Source organism: Papio anubis, chromosome 3 (genome assembly GCF_008728515.1).
Source record: "Papio anubis isolate 15944 chromosome 3, Panubis1.0, whole genome shotgun sequence".
NCBI classification, from domain to species: domain Eukaryota; kingdom Metazoa; phylum Chordata; class Mammalia; order Primates; family Cercopithecidae; genus Papio; species Papio anubis.
Genome location: NC_044978.1, coordinates 150160918 through 150187347, shown reverse-complemented (window position 1 = coordinate 150187347; position 26430 = coordinate 150160918). Strand labels below are relative to the sequence as shown.

Genomic DNA, 26430 nt, shown 5'->3' with positions numbered 1-26430 from the left:
CCCTTCCCCTATCAATTATAGAAGAAAGCCACTAGGATCTTGGTAAGTAGAAATATTATGTTAATTTTTTAACCCCTGAAAGTTTCCAAAATCTTCTCACTCTTTCCAGTGAGAAAGATGGATGGAGAAGGGAGAACTCTGGCACTCCATGCATCTCCCTTACATGTTATCCTCATGTCTGCAGTCCCACTTTCCTACAGGCAACCAGAATGACCTTCAAAGCCACAGTTTTGACCATGTCACTAAGAGGAACATGAACAAAGCTGGTTTAGTCAGAAACAGGATCCTGTGTTCTTTTTTGGAAAGTACTCTGACCACCAGTTTAATGAGAAGAGATTCTTTCCCTTCTCCTCCCCCCATCCCTTTCTATTGTTCCCCTTCCATTTTTTTTTTCCTTTCCCCTCCACTCTCCTCCCCTTTATCTCTTCCTCTGCACCTTCTTTTTTCCCTCCCTTCTCCCCTTTCTCCTTCTCTGGTCCCTCTTAACCCCTCCCTCCTTCTTCCTCCTTCAACCCTTGACTTTAAAAGATAAGGTTTCCTCTGCTTGGAGGGCAGTATAGCTAAACAGGAATTGGTCACTATATTGTCATAGAGCTTTTGCTATTTCTTTTACAAAGGAAGCACACATATTCCTGCCTATTTAAATAAATTTAATAATTAATAAGTCATTGATGTGTATGCATTTATTCTCTTAAAATTATAACATTTAGTAAGTAAAAAGTTATGCTTATTAACTCAAACAGATTTTAGTTCATTAACTTCAACTGTTTTGTTTTTATTTTTTCTTCTGTATATGTATTGTATTAGTCAACATGTTAATTAGCAACCACAAAGTGCCTAATACCTACAAGATATTGTGTAAGGCCTAATAATAATAATAATAATAATAATAATAATAATAGAAGCCAAAGTTCTAGTTTTCAAGGAAATTACAGTCCAGTTTAGGAAATAAAGTATAAACACTTTAAAAGTTATAAAACAAAGCAAGAGATAAATAATAATTGAATACAACAATACAGCAATAACAAAAGACAGGAACTGATTGTTAATTGCAAATGAATAGTAAGATGTTAAATGCTAGGGCATTTCAGAGAAGGGGGTGATCTCTGTGGACTGAGGTGATCAGAGGGTGCTTCAGAGAGCAAAATGATTGCAGAGCATATTTAGGATCTGGAGAGGAAGAGAGAAAGGGGCAAGGAGTTTCACACAAGAGAGATGGCATGAGTAGAAACTTTGAAGTGGTCAAGCACAAGATGTGTTCTGAGAAAGGATGATGAATGCAACTGTGTGTCTTCAGGGGAAGATTTGGAAACGTCATGTTGGAAATAAGTTGGGGAAAGATTATGGAGGGCCTTTAATTCCTTACTTAGGTTAACTAAATGATACTGTAATTGTGGTAAACAAGTTTTCTGTCAAAATTCACCAAAAAACTGTGATTGATTTCATGACATAGAGAGCACATGCAAACCGAAGACCCTCAGTTTTTGAGTAAACAACAAAATCTCTCATCTACTGGTATTCTTGAAACTGGTATGGCCATAATTAAGGATGGAGACATAGGTATCTGGTTTGTTTATAATTAAGTTGATCTTTTATCTTTTGAGTAATGGCTCAAGCCATTGGAAAGCCATTGGAAAATTTTAACTAGGAGAGTGATATGATCAAGTTTTGTCAGCAACTTTACTACAACAGCCTATAAGGATAAACTAGAAATGAATGAGCTTAGCAATAGTAAAATAAAGAGCTAATGAAATAGTCCATAGAAGAGAGGGAGAGAGCCTATGTAAGATCATGACAGTAAGGATAGCAAGAAAAGAACAGAGTTGGAGAGAGATTCAGAATTTGAGATCAACAGGTCTTGGTAATAGAGTGAATGTGCGTGGGACTGGGTGGCAGGAGAATATTGGCAGATAGAGGAAGTCGTGAAGGGGATTTCCAAGGTTGCTCTCAGTACACTGTTTTGAGCTACTGTCCTGTGATATAATACAGTGTTTGTTGATTTTACTTTGGAAGTGTTGTTTAAACTTGCATTTCATCTTCAGTCCCTCTAATATTGCCTAACACATAGATGATAGCAACATTTTCCTTGGAGGCCTGTCACCAGTTCCCTTATCTGCTTTAGGCTGCCTTCCTCACAATTGACAGTTTGGTTTTTCTCTAAAACAAATATGATTTTATCACTCTTCCAAAACTCCTCACTGGATGTCTATTGATCAAAAGTCCAAGCCAATTAGCATGGCATATAGGGCCCATTACAAACTCCCACAGCTCATCGTCATAACCTTTTTATATTACATTTCCCCAACTAACGTATTTTGCTCCAGTTCTACTTAAAGCCTCATTTCTTTCCAAGACTCTTCCCATGGGCTGCCATTGTGACAGCAATGACTCCACACTTAACCCTATTATGCCCTCTTTAGAAGAAGACTTTAAATTTTCCAGGCAGTATTAGACACTGCACTGTATCTGTATCTGTAACTAGATACACTGTATCTGTAACTAAAGCACTTTGAATATATATAAAACGTATGTAAAATATATATTACATATATTATATATATAAAATATATATTACATATATTATATATATAATTTTATATATATATATGTAAAGCTATTGTCATTATAATTTTTTATTTATATAAAAATCATGGTAATGATAATAATAACGAATACCTACTAAATTATTTCCTGCTTGTAACTTGACAAAGCATTTACACGTTAACTTATTTATTGAAAAAAAAAAAAGAAAAATCTTAAAAAAAAAAGGTTTCTTCATTTAAGAAACTGAAGCATAGAGAGGTTTTCCCCAAGGGAAAATGGCAAAGCTACTGTTTGAAGCCAAGTTTGTCTGATTTCAATGGCAACACTCCTAACATTATATTACTGTCTGCTTTTGAGACTGAGTTTCTCAGGACTGAGAGCACTGCTCATTCAATTTTGTAATCCCTTCCCCGAGGATGCATTCAATAATGTTTTGCTGAACTCTTTAATGAATAAATGAAAACATGCTGGGGAAATTGAAAAAGCAATTGAAGGTGGAGTTTTAATAGCTGACAGAAGCCTTACCTGTTTTCTTTCCAGCTAGCAGTTCCATCTAGCAGAAGCCCTTCATGACTTTAAAGGAATGACTAATAGGATTTCATACACTGTGGCAAGACCTGGGAGGGAGACATTTGGTTTGTGGCTGCCCAGGCCTTTCCCAGAAACATTCAGATTACTCTTTCTGTTGGAAAAACTATTTCTAGCTATGATCTGAAAAGCCAAACCAAAACAAAATATCAGGAATTTTCTTTCCTTTTTTTTTTTCTTCTTCAGACAGAGTCTTGCTCTGTCGCCCAGACTGGAGTGAGTGCAGTGGCACGATCTCGGCTCACTGCAACCTCTGCCTACTGGGTTCAAGCGATTGTCCTGTCTCAGCCTCCCGAGTAGCTGGAATTACAGGCGCCTAACATCTCGCCCAGGTAATTTTTGTATTTTTAGTAGAGACATGGTTTCACCATATTGATCAGACTGGTCTCGAACTCCTGACCTCAGGTGATCCACCCGCCTTGGCCTCCCAAAGTGCTGGGATCACAGGCGTCAGCCACTGTGCCCAGCCCAGGATTTTTTTAAATCTCCTAGAATAACCTAGAAAGAATTATGCTAAGAGTTAAATAGGCACAGGAACAAATAGGGACAGGATTAAAGTGGATTGACAAAACCTGTTGGGATTATAATCTAAAAGTGGAACAATAAAGACAGGAGGTTAATATTAATGCAAGTTCTGGCAATGCTGTATATCTTTCTTTGATTTGTTGAACTGCTTTAAGAAGTAATAGCGTCTTCCACATAGCTGCATTTATGGCTCAAGGACATCTGCTCTTGCCAAAATTACTTGGAATACTGAGCAAAATCTTATGCATTGTAACAGTTATTTAGAATTATGGAGCGCTTGCATGTTTGAAGTACTTTATGTGCATTACGTCATTTAACCCTCATGGCAACTTCATGCGGTGCACCTACTTTGCCCATTAATAGGTAAAAAATGAAAATAGAGACATGCATTTAGAAATCAGATTTATCTATTCCAGACTGCTTTTGATAATTTTTCCTCACTGCTTCCATATATATATTCCATTTATATTTTCTGAAATATCTAGATCTTTGCCCACTTTATATCTGTAGACATTCCTGGATGCCCCTTCCTTCTATCTGTCTCCACTCCTTAGGTTCTTTGGAATTGTTTGAATTCATCCACCTGGTTACCAGGGGCCTAAAGCTGTCTTCTTTTGTCCAATCAAGGACTGAGAAATGTATCAATTCTCCTTCTGCTTGAAAAAACCATATGAGATTGATGTTATAAAAGAGTGGTTTTCTAAGAAGTAAGCAACTGAAAAAATAATGAGGAAGCAAAATATAAAGCTGGCTGGATAAAAAAATGTGCATGGGTTTGAAGCAAAGATCTGAGCTAAAGAAAGTTGCAGATCTACACTACTTCCATGATGGCTAGTAGCCTGATTTTGTTTCCATATCTAATTTCTATATTTACCTCCAAGTGGGACCACTATTGGTCAGCATTTCTTGCTCTAAACTCTGTTCTTATTTTGTTCCACTGCAATCTTACTTCTCTGTGTATTTGTGCTGATTTCCAGACCTCTCTATGTGGAGGTACTTCCTTTTCTGTTGAAGGCCAAACATTTCTGCCTAGGTTTTCAGGAAGTTCTACACTGTGCAATTATAAGAAAGTTCATGAAGACAACAACAGATTATTGGTGAGTGCTGGTACTTGTATCTTTTAATTTACTTATTAAAAAAAAAAACTGTGTGTGTGTGTGTGTCTGTGGGTGCGTGCACGTGGGCATGCATGTAAGCACGCACCAATATTTAAATACACACAAAAACAGAGAAAATATACAATGAACCTACATGGACCCCCCTCCCATCATTTTCTGCCATACTTATTTTGTATAGTACCCTGGTTTGTGGGTTTGTTTTGTTGGAGTATTTTAAAGCAAATCACAGGTACAATATCATTTTACGTGTAAATACTTTAGAATGTTTCTCTAAGGGGTAAAAACTTTTAAAAAAGACACAAGACTACATTACTACTGGTACACCCAATAATATTAGTAATTATTACACGATATAAGCTACTGCCCAGCCCTACCCTATTTTCCTAGTGACTCTATATTTTTTTCTTTTTGCAGTTGATGTGTTCACAAACAGCATCCAATCAGGACCTACACACTGCATGTGGGTTCCTTTGTTGAATTACTGATGTAGGCCCTGTCATTTGTAGACATGATCTCAATCAGTTAGAGACTTCAGTAAGAGAGTTTAATTGATTGGCTCAGCCTGTAGAACTACACAGGAGCAGAGACCGTATGAGGACTCAGACTACAAGGTCGTTTTTCTTTTATGCTTTACTAGCTTCCTTCTATTCCTTGGGCAAGCCAGATCCTTGTTTTCCTTATGTCCACCACCTTTACCACTATGTCATATCGCCTGTCATTTCCTTTGTACCTTTAAAATGTTTGGCAAATCTAGATCTTTCAAAAGAGCCAGTTAGGAGGGAAGGTCGTACCTTTTGCTGAAACTAAGCTTTGGAATAGAACTTCTGTAGCCTTGGATAGTGGTTTTTCTCTTTACCTAAATTTTTGCAGCTCCGGAGTCAGAAGCAGGCTTCTTCAGCCATCTTGATTTTGAATGCTTTGCCACTTCTGAACAGTTTAGTGTTTTTCTGTTCTATCCATATGGTGACATCAGCTCTTAGCTCATTGTCAGAGCAGAGATGACAGCCGTTCCTTGAGCAAGACAGCTCCAGTTTTTTCCATCTTAAGTTATGAGTTCATGCTCCGTGCACTTTTTTATGACTTATCATTCATACCCCTTAAAATGTGATCTGTACAGTTTTGAAAGACAAAAATGCTTCTCATATAAGTTTACACTGAATGATATGACTCACAGCAAATAAAAGGGTTGCTTGGTTATACTGCTGTTTCCCAAAGTTTGGAATTGCAGGTGCTGTTTAGTACAATATACACACCAGCTTTCAATAAAAAGGAATCAAAACAGTGAATCAATGTTCTCTTTTTACACTTTAATCTGAGTGGAACTCAGGTTGTTGTTAACTTGTTTTCCTATCTCCTTAACAATTGCAAAGCTTTCTTTTTAACAGAGAATAACTCTCGGGTTCAGAGATCTTGGCTGGCAACAGAATTTAATAATATTGTTATGTTTTAATTGTATTTTTTAAGGTTTTCTTGTGTTTATACAGATGAAATTGTTTTCTCACTTATGGTTTAAATAGAAGAGTTTCTTTTAAAATGTATTTATGTAGGCAACAAATATTTTTTTAAAATACTTTAAGTAATAACCGGTACTATTTTGAGCACTTATTACATATGATACCCTAATTTCAGATACATGATGTAACTCAATGCCTCTTTCTAATGACATTGTATATCTTTACTTTTAAAAGGAGGAGACTGAGGCACAAAGGGACTACTTTGCTTAAGGTTACAAGTTTAATGAATAGTATGTTAGGAGTTGAGCTCTTTACTTCCATCTAATACTACCGCCAAGTCAATAAAATTGATATATGTAAATAGTAAGCGTAGTGCTGGAGCTACTGAAGTAACTGAGTGGAAAGTTCCACATTACAACCTTCATGTTACATACAAATGTTAACTTAAAGTTACAAATACAGGACCTGGATTCTTACTGATGTCAGTTTAAACGTTGTATTTGTCATTTAGCATGTATGTTTTAGTCAAATAACTTTATCTTTCGAAACTTGTTTCCTCATTCATAAAATAGGCATAAGAACCTCACAAGGATGTGTGTGTATGTTTATGATGGACTATATGCCATATTATACTGTCAAGGTTCTATAACATACTTTAAGTTTTTAGAGTAATTCCTGGTACATGGCAATTATAGTAGCTGGTATTATTATCTGGAGGAAGTATTATTTATTGTTAGAGCTTCAGACAGACCTCAGTTTCATGACTAGTTTTGCCATATTCCTAGCCATATTACCTTGGAAAAGTTACATCTGTGAAATGGGGATAATAACACTTCAAACCATTGTTATGGGTTTGCAATGATATAGTTACATGTACATCCTCACTTGATACTTACATAAGCTTTTATTAGATTTGTGATTATGTTGAACACATAACTACAGCACAAAGTTTTTATGCTAGCATTAATTTTTGTACTAGATTACTTTCTTGATCAATATAATGTCTAGCTTGTTTATAATGTAAAATCATTAAGAATTGTATGAGTCATACATTATAAAATTCAGCATACCCTTTACTGTTATGAAATAAATGAGCTCCAGTTAAGCAAAACTTGAGGTCATACATCATAAAATTCAGCGTACTCTTTACTATTATTATTATTTACCCTAGAGCACTTGTGCATGAAGACATTCTAATAGGTGATTATTGTGACATCTGTGTAGGATTTTTCTGGTAAATAAGTCTTTTATTTTGTTACTAAAATACATACAGGTAAAAGTGATAAGATTATAATAAAGTAAATAACCCTTTACTATTATGCAATAAATGAGCTCAAGTTAAGCAAAACTGGAGCTCATTATTGCATAATAGTAAAGGGTATGCTGAATTTTATAATGTATGACTCATACAATTCATAATGATTTTACATGATAAACAAGTTATGATTTTACATTATAAACTAAGCATTGCCATTTGCTTATGGCGACACTTATGTAGTAGAAGAGGTCTATATGCAAAATAAATACAAAGAACAGTAAGCAGGAAAAATCAGGACTTATAATACCCTAAATGCTTCTGGTGAAAATCCATGCTAAAGATACACAGAAAAATACTAATTATATGTACTTTCTTAGTCTATTGTTAATCCTATCACTTTTACCTGTATGTCTTTTAATAACAAAAGACTTATTTAAAAGCAAGCCCTACAGTAAGTACGTGGGAATGGGAGGAGTGTGAGGTTAGGGCAGCTGGATGAAAGAGCTATTGCCACAGGTATCACAATAATAACCTATTAGAATGTCTTCATGCATAAGTGCTCTAGGGTAAATAATAAAATTAATAAAAACAGCGTGTCATTTTCTTTCATTGATTGTATAAATTTGATGCTTAGCTATAAGGCGATGTGGCATCCATGCTAAATGGTGCTAAAAGTATCAGAAAATTCTTACGGTGTTACTTTACACAAAAATTTGCTCTGCACTAGAGTCTGCAAGAACTGGGAAGCAGTAGAAATTACAGAGGACAAAGTTTACAACTTCTTATGCCAAATGGCAATAATATTGTTTCGGTTGCCCTTGAAATTAGTGACTGCACAAGGTACAGTTAAAAATAGGGCATTCTGGGCAGGCACAGTGGCTCATGCCTGTAACCCAAGCACTTTGGGAGGCCAAGGTGGGCTGATCACCCAAGGTCAGGAGTTCAAGGCTGAGGCCAGAGAATCACTTGAACCCTGGAGGCAGAGGTTGCAGTGAGCCGAGATCGCGTCATTGCACTCCAGCCTTGGCTACAAGAGCGAGACTCTATCTTAAAAAATAAAATAAAATAAAATAAAATAAAATAATAAAAATATTGCTCTAGTATTCAAAGATAATGTTTTGTTTTTTCTACTTAGCCCTTCAAAATATGTGTAAAATGGTGGGAAGGATTTATGATTTTCCTGACTGTCCCCTTTCTAACTTTCACCTTAGGTTTTACTGGGTATTGTGAGGAGCCCCATTATCTTTGCTTTGCTCCCTATAATGACCTGTGTTCATTCTGTGCGGCTGGGAAGGCAAAATGATGACGTGATATCACCAAACAAATCAGCCCTAAAGCTGGTCCACAATGGCAATTGTCTTTCCACTGCATTGTCTTTCACTCTTGTTTTCATGCACATGTTTCTACAGTGACATCAGCTTAGTCAGTGCCAGTACCACCCCAAAGCTCCCTGAAAGCACATTACAATGAGGGTGAGTCCCTGCCAAGGCTGAAGTATTGAGCTTCTTTCCAGTCCCAAGAACTGTCAGAGACTAGTGTGGTTAGCTGTCAACCAGGAGACCTGATCACTCTTGATCCTTAATGTTGCATGTATCACAGAGGAAAACAGTAAGAGCTCTCCATCTTCCACACATTTCTTTTCTTTTCTTTTTTTTTTTTTTTTTTTTAGTGAAAGGCAAATGAGGTAACCAAGTAGAAAGCAATTTTTATACAACTCAGATTTGAGCTCAGGCTCAATCTGAGAGTTCCAGACATGCCTTATGAGTGTGCAGAGAAGTAAACAGCCTAGAAAGTTATTTGCATGAAAGCTGAGGTGTTTCTGGGGTAAGAAATGAACCTGAGTTTCAGAAATAACTGGGTATATGAGGTATGACTTGACAGAATTCTGTATGCAGGAAAGTTAGGATGGTTTTACCTGAAAACGCGTGAACATATTTTCTAAATTTAGCATATAAATTTATTAAATACATATGAATGTATTAAATATTGCATGTTAAGTATGTGATACATAATATAAATATAATATACATTATTATATACCATAATTATGTATAATATATGTTAAAATATGTGAAATATATAAATATAAATTATACACTGAAAGCTCTAGTCAGCAGTGGCCAGTCAGTGTTTAGGGTTGAGCCCTGCAGCTATTGGTAAAATCTATCTTCCATTTCCACTCCTTAGATGTATGATTATGTCTGATGGAAAAAAGTTTTAATTAAAAAAACAGAAAGCCTATTTTATTTAGTTCTGTGGCATATCAGGGCACAGTGAATATTACTTTAATGTCATATGCCATGAGGGGTAGGAAGCCACTTTCTTCATCCTATCATGTTTTGCCACACAGCTCATATACCGGGAGAGAGAGCTTAGGTTGGCCACTAATGAGAATTTTTTCCTTGGGAGAGAAGCAAGAGGGACGAAGAGCTCAGTATTGAGCAGGTGCAGCGGTATCAGTGCTGGTGGGACCCAGCAGAGCAGCAGTAGGATAGCAGCTGTGCAAACCTGTGGAAACCACAGATGTCAGCTGAAGCTATGTGGCACCATGAAAGCAAAACTGAAGGACAGGTAGAAACCATCATGGCATGCTACATGATGATAGATGCATGGGGAGAAGCTGCTGTGCCCACAGAAGGAGTGTGGAGGGCTGCATGGTCCAGCTGAGCACTGGGGGCACCTAGTGGAACAATGTGGATACCAAGAGAGTAAAGCCCATGGAACTGCCAGAAATACTTGAGAAAAATTTTCCAGAAGCTGGAATTTCTGCATGAGGAGATGGGCCCCACAGCTAGGTCATCTGTGTGACTCCTGTAAAGTAATTTATGAAATTACTTAATAGAAATTAATGTTTTTATTACTATATCCCTATAGATTTAGGTAAGGTGAAGCAATCTGGTTTACTTTTGTCCTGATGTGACATTAGAAATTTTCATCACTTTTTGGATAAAGATATTTCTTTCATTCTTCCAGGCATTCATTGGGATACATTTATAGGGTTGCTAGTTGATAATTCATGTAGGGTTTGATACTTGATTGGCTTTTTCTATGTGCAGTCACTCAGCCTCAGCATCAGAATCACCCAGTTGCTTATTCCAAATTTGGCCTTATCTGAGACCAGTTGAATCAAAGTGTGAGCTTCCCTTTTTTGCCCGTTTCTCAAGGTTCATTGGCAGGAACACCGAGGTTTGAGAACCACTGCCTACTATAGTTTCTTTTATTTTTATTTATTTATTTATTTTTTTGACAGAGTCTCACTCTGTCACCCAGGCTGGAGTGCAGTGGCATAATCTCAGCTCACTACAACCTTGGCCTCCTGGAATCAAGCGATTCTCTTGCCTCAGCCTCCTGAGTAGTTGGGACTACAGGCGTGCACCACCACACCTGGCTAATTTTTGCATTTTTAGTAGAGACAGGGTTTCACCATGTTGGCCAGGCTGGTCTCGAACTCTTGACCTCAGGTGATCCACCCACCTCGGCCTCCCAAAGTGCTAGGATTACAGGCATAAGCCACCATGCCCAGCCCACTGCTTAATTTTCTCAGCGAATAGAAAACTAAACACCTTGTGAGACAATGGTAGACAAGGTGTAAGGCATGTGTTTTTCAAAAAGCAGCGGAGATCTGAAATGCGTTCTGTAGGAAATAGTAGAAGAAATCTTCATGGATACATAAAAACCTTGCTGTGCAGATTGTGTGAACAGCTGAAACTGCTGACCTTACATGTATGATGATAACAATCCTTGTGACTGTCCATGGAGGGCCCCTCTGGCTATTAAGTATTTATTAAAGGTATGATGTGCTTAACATGTGGCAAATGTAAGTATTGATATAAAAGAAGATGCAGAAGAGGACATAATAAATCACTGAGTGTCTAATTCGGGAGGGAAAACAACACATATGAAGGGCATTAACAACAATATAATATTAAGTTATTAGCTAAATTGTGTGATAGCATAGTGTATAAATTCCCAAATAAGAAACCAATTGATAAAAGAGGTCGAATTTGACCAGTTCCTTGAAAATATGGCAGAATTTGAAGGGGCGTATCATTTAAATCGAGAGACGGTATCATCATGTGAACACATTTTTTTTTTAAGTTTTTTGAGTAGGGGGGTCTCACTCTGTCACAAAGGCTGGAGTGCAGTGGCATGCTTTCAGCTCAGTGCAACCTCTGCCTCCCAGGCTCAGGTGATCCTCCTACCTCAGCCTCCCAAGTAGCTGAGACCACAGGAGTGAGCCACTATGCCTGGCTTTTTTTTTTTTTTTTTTTTTTTTTTTTTTGTATTTTTTTGTAGAGATGAGGTCTTGCTATGTTGCCCAGGCTGGACTCAAACTCCTGGGCTAAAGCTATCCTCCTGCCTCAGCCTCCCAAGGTGCTGGGATAATAAGCATGATACTGCACCCAGCCAATAAAATATTATTTACCGCTTTGTGTGTACAACACCTTATCTACGATGATGTCTGACATACACAGGAATGAGATATACTTTCCTGGCCCTCAAAAACATTAAGTCTATTGAGTAAAGGGAAGACTGATAATGGCTGGATCTTGGAGCACTGAAAAGCCCCAAGGACGGTAAACTTGTGGAAGTTCCTTGGGAGATAACACTGGGTAACTGAGTGGATGTAACCAACTCCAGTTTGTTGAGTTTCACACAAAAGATCAAATTTTCACACATATGAGTTCAAGTAAAAAATGGTTTACTTTGCTTTAAGAATTCAATACAGGGCTATAATTAGGGAGCATGGAAAGAGTAGTCAGTAATCAAAAGAATCCTAATGGTAGTGGCTATAAAGCTCAAGACACTCATACCTCTTTCTGGTGTAGGTGCCTGTCTTTGATTTCAATATTTAAAATGACTTCTAAATAGATAAGACTTGCATCGTGCTTAACAGCATAAAATGTGACACATCCGTACATATCTGAATTGCTTATATTTTTATACTGATGCCCTCAAGAGGCTTATAATTCAGGGAAAACTGCCACATAAGCCCCACTATACCCATTTAAATGTGGATTGTGCAGCAAGGAAACAGTTTACAGAGAGCTGGAGAGTCACGTTTAAATTTGTCCAGCATTTCTCCAGCGCACTGACATGTTGCAAGTGGCATTTAAGATATCGTAGGTGGCAAATTAAAATATGCAACATTAACATAAAACAGATTACTTGAGAGGAATAAGAAATATTACTTTCACAAATAGAATCTGAGAAGATGTAATCAAACGGCACCTTTTGTCGTCGTTGTTGTGGTGGTGGTTGTTATTGTTACTGTTTTGAAGGGAAAGCAGTTTTGCTAACTAAATGCTAGCATGTGGCGGAAAGGCCAAGTTAATGCCTTCAAATGACTATTTCAACATTTTGGGCGGAGTGAAGGAGTTTAAAAGGAAAAGGTGTGGAAAGCATGCAGGAATCGTGCAGGAAGGTGCAGGTCTGTGTGTCTTGTTGTAAGGGCTATCTTGCGTAATCGCCCATCTGGAGGTCCAGTTTGTGTGATCCTGACTTCAGCCTAGCAGCGGTGGGCCGTTTGTAACTCCCGCTAAGAGGGAGGATTTCAGAGCTTGGTCTCTCTGCCTGGTTTGTTTCAAGATTGGCCCCTGGAATTTCTAAGCCAGCACATAATTAGATAAGCAAGCATGGTTCACAGAAGTGCCTGGTGGCAGAGGGAGAAACAAACAGTTTCAAAGTATATTTCAAGGCTAAAATCAAGAAAGGAAAAAAAAAAAGTTTAAAAATGAATTTTGAGATTGGAGGTTGGGATACTCAGTGACAGAGTTAGACTTGGAAAACTGTGGAATAGAACCTGCAAATAAAAACCAAATAAAAAGCAGAGAAGTGCCTTTAAAGGCATCTTTGATTGCAAGGAGGCAAGAGAGGAAAGTGGGGAGGGGGCGGCGGGACTGAGAGCTGTTTCTGCTAAGGAAGGCATCCAGTGAGCCACGTAGGGATGCTGGGAACCTGTGAGAGGGGAGACTGCAGGAGGCCAAATGTTGGCTGACTGTTCTGCTTGTAGCTGAGCCTGAGCACCAAGGAGGTTCAAAAGGTAGTGTGCAAGCGAAAAGAGTGCACAGACCAAAATCGTGCAAAAAAGGCTTGGGGGCACGGAGAGGAGGAAAATGAAAGGGAAGGGAAGAGAAGGCAACACTGAAAATCCTTTATGAAAATCCTTCATGAAGGGACCACATGGGCAACCAGCACAGTGCCTGGAAGTCTAAAAAGAGCCTGAGCTACCCCAATTCACTGCTTCCATGGTTGTGCATCAGATGAAGTACTTGAATTGCATTGTCATGTACATGAAAAAAAATTTAAACACTGGAAGCATTCTGTGTGCATCAAAATGCGATGAGACATCTGTGAACAAAGAGTTAAGGGGGGCGGGGAACTGCTGATACAAAGAAAAGTCTCAATATGTATCTCTTGTCCAAGGCCATGGGCCCTTTGATGGGAATGATACAATCTGCTGCATTATTTAAACTGGTGTTTCTCTCTCAATATTTTGAGGGGTTCAAACACATAGCTGATGCCTTGAAAATTATATGCGCTATTTTGCAGTGCTATAGTATAATAACATACTTCAACTCATGCTATGTTTCTTAATTTTTTTCCCATGAAAACTTCTTAATGGAAGTTTTATATGTTTCCATGTTTATGTAATATTTGTGACAAGAATGCCTATAAAATGTGATATTCAGATTCAACTAACTTGTATTAGGGGGCTCAGTGGGAAGCAGTATGCTACTCATTAACATGTAACACTTACATCATCCTCGTATCATTGCTGTGAAATAAGCTTTAAAAAACGTTTTGACATACAGTAATTATAGATTCACAAGAAGTTGCAAAATATAGTACAGAGAAGTTCAATGTATTCTTTACAACCCAGATTTCCTCAGTGGTTGCATTTTAGATAACTATGGCAAGATATCAAAACCAGGAAGTTGACATTGATACAATGTGTATGTATAGTTCTCTGGCATTTTATCATGTATAGATTTATGTAACTACCACATTCAAGATATAGAACTATTACATTACCACAAAGATCTCTTTTGTGCTCCCTCACCCCTTCTCCCTCCATCAGTAACCCTTGGCAATCACTAATCTGTTCTACATCTTTATAATCTTGTAATTTCAACAATGTGATATAATCAGAATACATAACCTTTTGAGACTAGAATATTTCTCTTAGCATCATGCCCTGAGGCCCTTGCAAATTGTCCCATGTATCTATGTTTTGTTTTGTTTTATTACTTTAGTATCCTGTAGTGTGGATGTTCTATAGTTTGTTCAACTATGTATCTACTAAAGAACATTTTAGTTGTTTCAAGTTTTTGGTTAATTCAAATAAAGATGATGTGAACATTTGTGTGCAAGGCTTTGGGATGTGGGCATCCATAAAGGCATTTCAGGGCTGAGGCTGAGCACTTAAATAAATTCCCCAAAGTGCAATGCTGCTCAACCACTGGCTAGGTATCTGAACCCAGATAATTTTATTTTATCTCATATGCTGTCTCCACTATTTCATAGTACCTGAGAAAAAACTGTTCTCCAGACTCTGTAGAAAGCTGGCAAAATAAATATATTTACTTCTTGATAAAATGTTGATTTTCGAGTAATATCTGCTCACTGATTTGATTGCTTTTAACCTGTTAGGTGCCAGGTTTGTGCTGAGTGTTGAGGCAAAGGGCCTGCCCCACAGGGGATTTTACAAAATACAAAATATCATCTTTATAGCATGCTGGTAGCTTGCTCTATGCTAGCTGGTTTAACAGTTTTAAATTTTGGTTGGAAAATATTCATTTAGAGTTAATGTGAGTGCTTTAATAATATTTAAATGTGTATTCTTAAATTTAAATGTGCTGAAATATTTGGGTTAGTATACTTTACTTTACTTTACTTAGGAAAACAAGTGCTGAGCATGCATGCACAAATAGAGTATTTAATTTTGTGAGGTATGCAATTCAGTACTTCTTCCAAATAGAGATGAGCTTTGGATGAATTTTTGTTGTAACTTATTCACAAATTAATTAATTCTTCTGTTTATTTTGTGTTCCTTTCCCACAATAGCATAAGAAATTAATCAACCGTCCACAGAGTACCCAAAGAGTTTCTAAGGATCCTGTAGGTGAGGAATATTCGCTTTGTCATCATTGTGGTGCTTCCCCACACCTCTTATATGTTATATATATGTGAATCATTTCATAAAAAGGAATGGAGAAAGTGACTTTCCAATTAAACAATCATTAACTTTATTGGTCTAATAAATACTTATTTCCTGTGAAGTCATACACAAATAAACCAAGCTAGCATTCTTAAATCTGCATGTAATTAAAGTTGAGTTGAAATCTGCAAGAAATACAAATGTTACTGAGTTTTATTTTACTTGTATGACTAGCAGTTGCTTAGTTTACTAAATAGATGACTATACTTTGAGCTGAAATGTTGACTCCTAAGTTGTAAATCTTAAAGTATGGTCAACTGAAATCAACATTTGAAGTCAATCTATTTGAAATTGAGATATATGTTGATATGAAACCACAAGAAACATTTAATATTTGGTTGTCATTATGCATAATTCAATTACATAATAATGCTATAGATTTCAGGATGCAACTGGAAACTTTTATTCTATTTTAGCTCTTGAAACATTTTATTTTGTGATGTCAGTAGCTGCTAATGTGATAACTTATTGGTCTTGAAAAAACATCAGCGAGGATTTTCTTACTAGTGCATCAGGCCCACTATGAATGAGAGACTTTCAATCAGGGGTTGCCCTTACAGATTGGTACAGAAAATGTTCAGGTCTTACTAAACTCCATTAGGAATAGGATATAATAAACACCATATTATAAACCCTTTCAGGTATAAATAAACTGTGTCTAAAAAGAGAGCAGATGATATAGAAAACAACAACAGCAATAGATGAAAGCTTTGCAAGTTTAATAATGCTGTTAATCTTTGAAGAATTTGATGTCCAGATAAAAGCATAATCACTGCCATCATCAACAGTCACTGGAGAGTACAAAGATAGAAGGATCCTTCTTATGGGTACTAGGAAGTTCTAGTTTCTTACACAGGTTAGGAGATATTTGTCCTCACACGAGTCCTCCCACATGACCAATGCCATCAGAACTTCTGTAGGAAGGGTGACGGTAGACGAGCTTAGACATTTTGAGTGGGAGGAAACATGAAAAGTTTTAAATGCCAAGTAAAGATGTTTAGACAGTAGGAAGACCCTGCAAGAAATTCGTTAACAGGGGACTGGCAAGATCAGATTAGACTTTCAGGTGAACCAAAACTGACAGCAGGAATACAGGTGAGAACCCTGGTTCCTGCAACAGGCAAGGAAGAAGCTAGGTAGAAGACGGTTAAGATTGAGTCAGCAAGGCAGGAAAGTAGAGCAAATATTTGAGATTATCAGAGTTAGGAACATCAGGACTTGGGTGCAGGGGATAAGAAATAGGCTTTGAAAAATGTGAATAACATCACATGTCTCAGCTTGCTCAGCTGAGTGGTCGCATTTACTAAGAAAGTGAATAGCGTGAAGGAAGATCAAGTAGTGAGAAGGAAAGGCCGTCATTGATTATTTTGATTTTAGAAATATGACATTTGTTTTGGCTGTAGTATCCACTGACAGATAATTAGGAGATGAATATTGGAGTGCTATACCAGGATTTAGGAAAACAATGCCAAAAGATAAAGATTGGGTAGATCTAGGATATTTCCCATAAGGTAACATCAGTAAGAGTTGATGCATTCATTCATTGAGGGGATGGGACAGAAATAGAAGAGGTCTGAGATAGGAGCAGTAATGCAGCAGTATTAGGAGGAAAAGAGTGAGCAGAGGGAAAAGAATATAGGAGGAAGAGAGTTAGCAGGGGGAAAGGACAGCTGACAAAGGGCAAGAGAGGAAAGAGGAGAAGCAGGGGAGGCCAGGGACTCCAAGAAGAGGGTAAAATGCTCTATGGAAATCAGAGAAGATGCAGGCCAGGAATCAGTGCAGTGCGTAATAATTAGGAGGCCTCTCAGAAGACTGGAAAGGAAAGCTTCAATAGAGTTTTGAAGAAGGGAATAGAACCCCTAAGCAGAGGTTTAAGCAGTGAGTCAATAGTGAGGAACTTGAGGCCTCAAGTTTACATTAGACATTAAAAGAATATGTGATAAAGAGAAGGAGAGAAATAGCACAATAGCGTGACACAGTAGCAGAAGCAAGGGAAGAGGAGGCCTGAGAGTGTTTGTAGGAAGCAAGGAAGGAGCCTTGGTGAAGGGGAGATTAAAGGACAGGTGTGAAGGGAAAATACTTGATGAAAAATAGTGTAAGGGATGGAATCCAGCAAACACAGAGGGGTGAGATTTTGTAAGAAAGTAATTTTGAAATGAAAACAAAGTTAAGAGAAATCAAGTCAAATGACTTTGGGTGAAGTAGAAGCAGACATGGGCTGAGAGAAACAGAATAAGATTGAGATTGGGGCTAAAGAGAAAAGATTAATGTCATTGTTACAAACAAATTTATATTGTTTAGAAAAATTATTCTTAATGGATTTTCAAGTGACTAAGGGCTCAAATGGTATTACATAGCTTACAGTTTGTTGATCGCATTCAACATATTTTCCTAACCTCAGACAGCCCAGGTAAGTGAATGCAATCTGAATAACTCAAGATTCAGATTGACAAACCGAGAAAAATGAAAACTAAAAAAGACAACATATTTTAAGGTGGATGCAAGACTATCGTTGATGTGCATAGTTGATCACTAGGAGCAGTGCAGGTACAGAGATATGTGAGACTCTGCAGAGGTGACTGAATGACTGGGGGACACCAAGGGATCACTATAGTACTGATGGCAGCAAAGAGTATATTGAGCAGAAGCAAAGGAATAGAGGCCATGGAAAAAGTTTAGGAGGTGGAGGTCAACAGTAATATTAAGAGGCTGAAACCATGGAGGTAGAATAATTCTGGCTGAGCATGAAACATGAAGATTGGCCTTGAAAGTCAGTTTCCAGTTTGGCATCACGAGACATGTCATTGGAGTTGACAAAATTAAGGAACCACATAATCTGGGGTCAGAGGTGTGAATGATGATCCGCAGGGCTGCTGATGAAGTTGCCTACAGAGTGTTGCTGATGACGTGGATGGGACAAGAAAAGCCTGCCCAGATAGCATGGACATCAAATTGAATGCATTGCATGGAGGTAGCAGAACACTGGGTTGAAAGTGATGATGGAGAAGAAGGAAGTGCTGGCCCCTTTTCCTTGTTTTCACAGAAAGGTGGCTTTATATTGTAAAATCAGAGTGCAATTTACAGGAGTGTGTAGGAGGAAGGAATAGTCGAGTAATGAATGGAAGGCAGATAGAATGCTTGCTTAACACCAGACCAGGGAAACTGGTGCAGGGGTGGAGCATGAGAGTGGAAGAAAGTGGCTATGATGCAGGGGAGGGCTGGAATGTGAAAGGAGACAGATAGCGGAGAAAAAGGTTTTATTTAGAGTTATGGATCTAAGTTACATATCAGTAACAACCATAACAACAGGTGAACAGGAGTCAACAGAGGATGGCCCAGTGGAAAGTGTTGGTACAAAGGATCTTCCACAGAATTGTTTTTGGGTGGTAGATCGTGTCGTGTGTGTGTTTGTGTGTGTGTGTGTGTGTGACTGTGTGTATAGTTAGGGATGAGTGTGAGGATTGGCTAGCTACTGGTACAATTTATGCATCAGATTAGCACTAATAAGGAGAAATACGTTTTGAACCTAAAATGACCCTTCAAAAACAGTGCTACTTGGCCGGGCGCAGTGGCTCACACCTGTAATCCCAGCACTTTGGGAGGCCAAGGTGGGCAGATCACGAGGTCAGAAGATCGAGACCATCCTGGCTAACATGTGAAACCCCGTCTCTACTAAAAATACAGAAAAAAAAAAATGGCTGCGTGTGGTGGCGCATGCCTGTAATCCCAGCTACTTGGATGTCTGAGGCACAAGAATCACTTGAACCCAGGAGGCAGAGGTTGCAGTGAGCTGAGATCGCACCACTGCACTCCAGCCTGGAGACAGAGTGAGACTCCATCTCAACAACAACAACAAAAAACAAATAAACAGTGCTACTCAAAGCATGGTTGGGGACCTCAGCACCAGCATCTTCTGGGAGCTTGTTAAAAATGTCAAGTTTGCCCCTACTCTAGTTTTTCTCAATTAGATTATATAGAGCAGAGTGTAAAAATCATTTTAACACACCCTCTTGGTTCTCAGGTACATTAAAATTTCATAAGCATTTAAAACTCTCTGCAATAGTTAGTGCCCCCAGGAGATGATCCCAGAATGCCAGGGATTCAGAAGCTTTTGACTGTTGCTCTAGGTAGTCTCATATCTGTGCACCATGCTCCAAGGCCAAACCAAAGAGCAGGGAGACTTCCTATAAACAGGTGTGGAGGGTTAGACCCATGCATCCTTCAGGAAAGAGTCCTAACTCTGAGTGTTCCTCCTGTGTCTGACAGAAGCCCTTTGGGATAACTTGCTCCATTGGTTGGCTGAGGAGCTCTCAGAAGAAAATGCTGAGTCTCTTTCATCAACTCTCCCTCTGCACCGTAGCACCATTCAGCTCATCAAACTCAAGAACCCTGATGATCTCACAGAACAGATCCACGAGTTTCTTTGCTTCTGGAAAAAATCACTTCCAACTTTCACCGACAAACTTCGCCTCCTGGCTCGACATCTCCGCAAGATTGGCAGGAGCGATCTTGCAGAAGAGCTCAAATTCAAGTGGGAAAATAAGGTGTTCACTGAACCACAGCAGTGGTTTGATGTAGCAGCCGAGTAAAAGCCTGATCACTCTTCCTTTACCCCTAGGAAAAGGCACATGGTGGGTTTTTAAGACTGTTTCTGTTAACATTTTCCTAGCAGTTTCCAAATGACATTATTTGAAGTCAGTCTATTTAATGATGTGCGATTGAGAAATCAGATGAGACAAAGGGAGAAGCACAGATCAGACAATAGAAAGCATTCCTGGGTGTGAGCGCTCCTCTCTGGTTGAGTGATTATGTTTTGCAATCACGAGTGTCTTCAGTTTGGCCTCACTTAATAGCATTTGCAATTGAGTTTGACTTGTTCACATTTTAAAAGCTGAGTGTGAAGAAAAGATCTGATATATATAATTACTTATTAATTTGCTATCTACATAAAATTAAACTGGTTTTCCATGATTTCAAGTGTGAACTCAAAAATATCTGAGACAGTTCTCAATTTAGAAAGATTATTTTGCCAAGGTTAGGGACAGGCCCATAATACAGCCTCAGAAGATCCTGATGACATATGCCCAAGGTGGTCGGGGTAGAGCTTGCTTTTATGCATTTTAAGGAGTTATAACACATCAATCAATACATGTATGATGTACATTGGCTCAATCTGGAAAGATAGGACAACTCAAAGCGAAGGCTTCCAGGTCATAGGTAGATTTAAAGATTCTTGATTGGCATTGATTGAAACAATTATTATCTAAAGACCTGGAATCAACAGGAAGGAAATGCCTGGGTTATGATAAGGAGTTATGCAGACCAAAGTTTTATAATGCTTATGAAGCCTCCAGGTAGCAGGCTTTAGGGAGAATAGATTGTAAATATTTCTTATCAGACCTAAGGTCTGTTGATGTTTATGCTGGTCAGCTTTTCCTGAATTCCAAAAGAGAGGAGGGCATTATGAGGCCTGTCCAACCTCCCCTTCCCATCATGGCCTGAACTAGTTTTTCAGGATAACTTTGGAATGCCCTTGGCTGAGAGGAGGGGCTTGTTCAGATCTTGGGGGGCTTAGAATTTTATTTTTGGTCGACTCAGGCAACCAATTCAAGTTACATAGATACCATGGAGCCTACAGTAAACAATACAAAATAAACTGGGCTGAAAGACTTGATGTCGGTGGTAGTAATTCACTTTAAAAAACTTGTCTAAACTCGAAATAAATTAAAAATAGAATAACACTTCAGCCATTTACTGCCACGAACTTTTCCTTTATAAAAACATAACTTGGAAGAGGGAAAATTCCATATTTTGTTACTAGTGAAATGAGGCAGTGCAGAGAAAATAAGTTTTCAGTGAAAGAATTCAAGGCCTATTTCTTCTACTTAGGAAGAAAACCTGCTTTAAAATTAGTTAACAGAAGCCTTTTTATATAAGCCCTAGATATACATCATTAAAAACGAACAAAACATCTGTAAATAGAACACTAAAATGAAAGAAAACTTAAAACTTATCTAAACCCCTCTTTCTATTGATAATCACTATTAATGTCTAGTATAAGCTTTGAGATTTTGGAAAACCTAAAGCCCTTTAGCTCTCTGAAGCAGTTTGATATAAATGGGACATTGAACTAGTTTCACTGACTCATTAATGCAAAAACCATTAGGTCATTGGCTTGAAAACATCAGTAGCAATTAGTTTCAGTTATTGAATACCTAGGAATTAATTACGTTATATTACCAAATTAAATGTTTTAATCGTTCTCAAATTTAAATGGAAGATTTCCTTCTACAAATTAACCAGGGATTTAGGTATGTGTTCAGTTATATATTGAAAAAGGCGGTTCCAATTTTCAAACATAGTCCCATAAAGGAATATTTTATTAGTCAAGATTTTTTTACATACTGCCAAAAAGATACAATAATATTTTCATGTATTCTTGGAGCAAATAAAACAGACCAAAATGTTCCTTGTTTTCCTGATTGCAATCGAACAAAAAAGTAAAGAAAATGAAATTTGCTTCTTATCCTGCCACTAGAGATTACTGTTATTAACATTTTGGCATAATTTCTTCTGGTTTTCTTTTTACTTGAAGAAAATATTTCTATTTCTATGTGTATAGATGTATCTAAGGACACTCACATATGTGTTTACCTGCATGCACACATGCTAATATGTATGTCCCCTCACAAACACCCCTGCCACACATGTCTCACAAATGCACCCTCAAACACACCGGCCTACCCTTTGTCTGCATGGTTTTGCATCCACCTGTGCACCTCACATATGCTGTCAAAACACACCCCTCCTGCACACCCCACTCCCAACTATCTCACAGAAACACACCTATTCACATACATAAATACGTGTGCACACACACACACCTCATACACATATAGTTGCAGATCCACTCGTACACTCTCACAACTGTCCTCATTCACATATACCCCACCTCCACATTTCATATACGCATACAATCATTAATATGCCTCCCCCACAGACACATGCACACACAGACACGACATCTCACTTTACCTATACCACTTCACCTGCACACATACAATCTCATTAAACCACTCCCTCTCACACCCCTCCTGCCTCTTTTTCTCTCTTTCATACATACACTCACATACATTCATTCACAGGCACATATACACATCTCTTCACACACAGATACATTTTACCGCTAGAATTAAAAAAAAAAATACTGCACATATTGTTGTTACAGTAAAGCAATATAAAGGTATATAAAGAAAACAATTGACCATACCTGCAGAATCTCCTAAGATAATCCAGGAAATCAATCCTATGTGTAATCCGTGCCGCTTGGGTTGAGACCTGCCCCTGAACATCCTCAGTATTGATAACCACATCCATACCCTTGTGTACCCATTTCTCTGTCTGGTGAGCCAACCTGTATAGACCACATCAGAGATGTCTTGTTGGCTTTTGCGAATGGAAAGCCCCAGCAGAAGACAGAGAGGAGGAAGGAGAGTGGATTATACTATTCCCCCTTTCCTCCCTGTGCTCATCTTGGCCTGGCTGTCTCCTTTGCCTGCAACCACTGCTCCTCTCAAGAAGGCCACCTCTAGGCAACTCTCTCTTGTGCTTTGGTAACTGGTCTTCTTCTTATCTCTTCAACTTTAGGGGTGGTAATAGCTCTCTTGTTGTTTGGAGTAACTGTGTTGTTTATTCCTTGTAGTTCCCCTATGTCCTGCTCTCCCGTTTTTAAAATAAAGCCTTCTTTTATTATTCTAATTTGAGTATATCACTATATTTCTTATTGAGACCCTGATTGATATCTCTCTGCACACATCTGTTATGCTCCTAGCAACTTATACATATATTTTATTCCCAGAATGGGAGTCATATATAATACATATAGTTTTTAAAATTACTGTCTTATTAAATTATGAGTTTTTAATGTCTTTGAATGTTTTAATAACTGTATAATATCCTATTTCATAACCATAGCACAATTAATTTTAGTATAATCAATTTCTGAAAATAGTTAAAATGAAATTTTACAGTATATATTCTTTTATGTTTGATTTTTTTAATTCAACTTTATGTTGCTGAAATTCATCCATGTTGCTGTGTGTGGCAATGGTTTATTCTCATTAATGTATACTATTCTATTATATGCATATACTAAAATTTTCACATCGATTAGACTGTAGTCCAAGTATATACCTAAGAGCAAAATGATAGTTTACCATAGTTCATTTAACTGTGTTCTATACTCAGGACCATTTAGCAATTAAGCTTTGAACATGATTATTCATGGGTTTATTTCACACCACGGAGGTGCAAGAATGCTCTACCATTTAGAATCTATGTATTTTTAATAACACCAGTTTCACTATTGAAAAAACCATTACAGTCACGATTTTGCTAATTATTAAGCATCGAATTTTATAAATAAAATCTTGTAACATTTATTATTTGAATTACCAAAACATATGTCCATAGTCATCTTGATTAGATACTTACTATATCTGGAGTGTAAATTCTTGATTACAGCAATTGACTATCGCTAAAACGTAGATTAAATGAACACATATATATTTCCTTGTATATTCTGAAGCATTTTACTATTATTATTAATTAATTAATTAATTAATTTTCTTCACACAGGGTTTCACTCTGTTGCACAGGCTGGAGCTCAGTGGCATGATGTCACGGCTCACTGCAGCCTCGACCTCCCAGGTTCAAGTGATCCTCCCACCTCAGCCTTCGAAGCAGCTGGGACTACAAGTGCAAACCATCACACCTGGCTAAGTTTTGTATTTTTTTGTAGAGATGGAGTTTCACCATGTTGCCCAGGCTAGTCTCGAACTCGTGGGCTCAAGCAATCCACCTGCCTTGACCTCTCAGAGTTCTGGAATTACAGGCATTACTACACCTCACCCTTCTGAAATATTTTAAACTAAAATAGAAACACCTTAACAAATGAGGTAGGTAGGCTTTGAGCACATTATAATCTAATTTTCGAAAGAGCTAAATCTTTTGGGCAAAGTTTTGTTTTCCTAACCCAGTGTTTCTTAAAGAGAAGTTATTGGCATTGTGAATGAAATCAATTTTCAAAAAATTAACATGCACTGGCTCATAAATTGCAGACCATTCAGCATCCCTGACCGTCTCCACCAAATTAACAAAACACCTCTTCATCCTGGTGAATGTGACAAGCCAAATTTCTTACACATCGTTCTGGTTTTGAGGGTGGTGGGCGAAAGCATGGGTGTTGAGAATCATGGTTTAATCAGCTTTTGGTTGAAGTAGGGAATGAAAGAAAGGGAAAGAACAGCTAAGGGAAATTTAGAACATTATACGCAAACCAGGGCTCTGCCTTAAACTTTTCAACTGCTACCAGTGTTTGCAAGAAATGTCAACTGCTGTCTGATTGCTTTTTCAGAAATGATCTCAATGAGAAATCCAGAACTGTGCTATAGAATAAGAAGTTTATCTAAGGTACAAAGTCAGGCTTTCTGAAGTCAGAAGAACAGGGGAATATTGAGTGAGGTCAAAATTGTGGCTGACACAGGCCAGGGGATTCCCTTTTAGCTTAGCTAAGCATGACTTCTGTGATCTAACCTCACCAGATATGCCCCGTGCTGCCCACACATTTTGAAAGACGTCACAACGAATCTTCAATTCCCCGCCGCCTCTCCCAGGACTCCTCCGCTAGCAATTCTCTCCCCACCACCTCTCGACATTGATTACCTAACATAGCAAATAATTTACTTACTAGTTATGGTTTTTATTTACTTTCTGCAAATAAACACCTGCTTTAATTGATGTTACACAAGGGTCAAGGTGCTTGTCTCTTTTTTTCACTGACGTATTCCTGTTACTTAGAACTCTGTCTGGTACTCAATGAATATTTCTCTGATTTGTTTTCCTAACTTTACAAGTGAGAAAACTCTGAGTTACTGCAGTAGAATCTGGGTTAGAAGTCAGATGATTCTATTTTCAAAGTCATTTTTCTTTTACTTCCACCTTTCTGCCCCTTTCCCTACACCCAACTCCCCACCACTCCTCTCTCTTCCATAACATCTGATAATATTTTTTGAGTTTCTGAATACCCCAGACTGGATTAATTGTCCGTGGAATTCCATTTTAAATCTAGCTATAACATTTCTATACACTGTTGTAATTGCCTATTTATCTGTGCTTTTCTCCAACCAGTTTGTAAGTTTCTTGAGAACTGAGGATTGAGTAGTGTTCATCAGTGAATTTTCAGTTCCCTGCACAGAGCCCAGCACATAGTAGGCACGCAATACTTCTTTGCTGAATTAATTCATGAATAACATCTACACACTGACATGTTATCGGGATCCTCTTTTTACGCCCTATGTTTCTTATTGGAAGCAACTTTGTGGGGATAGCTGCCATGTCTGAGAAGGTAAAACAATTAGCTCAGACTGTAAAAATCTGTCCCACCATTCATCAAGTTGGAATAACAGACACCGATTAAGTCACCTGCGAAGTTAACAGGAATCAGTGTTTCCTCCAAGCACATATTGCAGCTGTAATGTGTCCGCTTCTTTGAGTGACTGTTGCTTTCTTATACACTGAGATTTTTGTTCTCCCAAATTATGGATTATCAGAAACCTTACTGCCTGAAATCATATCTATGAGAGAGACGTATTCCTTTCCTGCCTGGAAGATCTAAGTCATTTTGACACAGAAAAGCATTCTTGATTTCTACCCAGCTGCAGA

The 26430-nt window shown here is 38.0% G+C and overlaps 1 protein-coding gene across 5 annotated transcripts in view; it reads left to right on the top strand.

The window, feature by feature from the left end:
- DTHD1 (death domain containing 1) overlaps nucleotides 1-24394 on the top strand; it is a 105192-nt gene extending 80798 nt beyond the window's left edge. For 4 of the 5 annotated variants that reach the window (XM_031664664.1, XM_031664667.1, XM_031664666.1 and 1 more), the window contains 3 exons: nucleotides 15555-15612; nucleotides 19975-20339; nucleotides 24346-24394. In XM_031664664.1, the coding sequence (XP_031520524.1) occupies nucleotides 15555-15612; nucleotides 19975-20297 (381 nt within the window). In that variant the 3' untranslated portion in view covers nucleotides 20298-20339; nucleotides 24346-24394. Of the gene's footprint in view, nucleotides 1-15554; nucleotides 15613-19974; nucleotides 22235-24345 lie in introns of those variants that run through there. The other variant, XM_031664663.1, reaches the window with a different exon arrangement.
- The last annotated feature ends 2036 nt before the right edge of the window (nucleotides 24395-26430 follow it).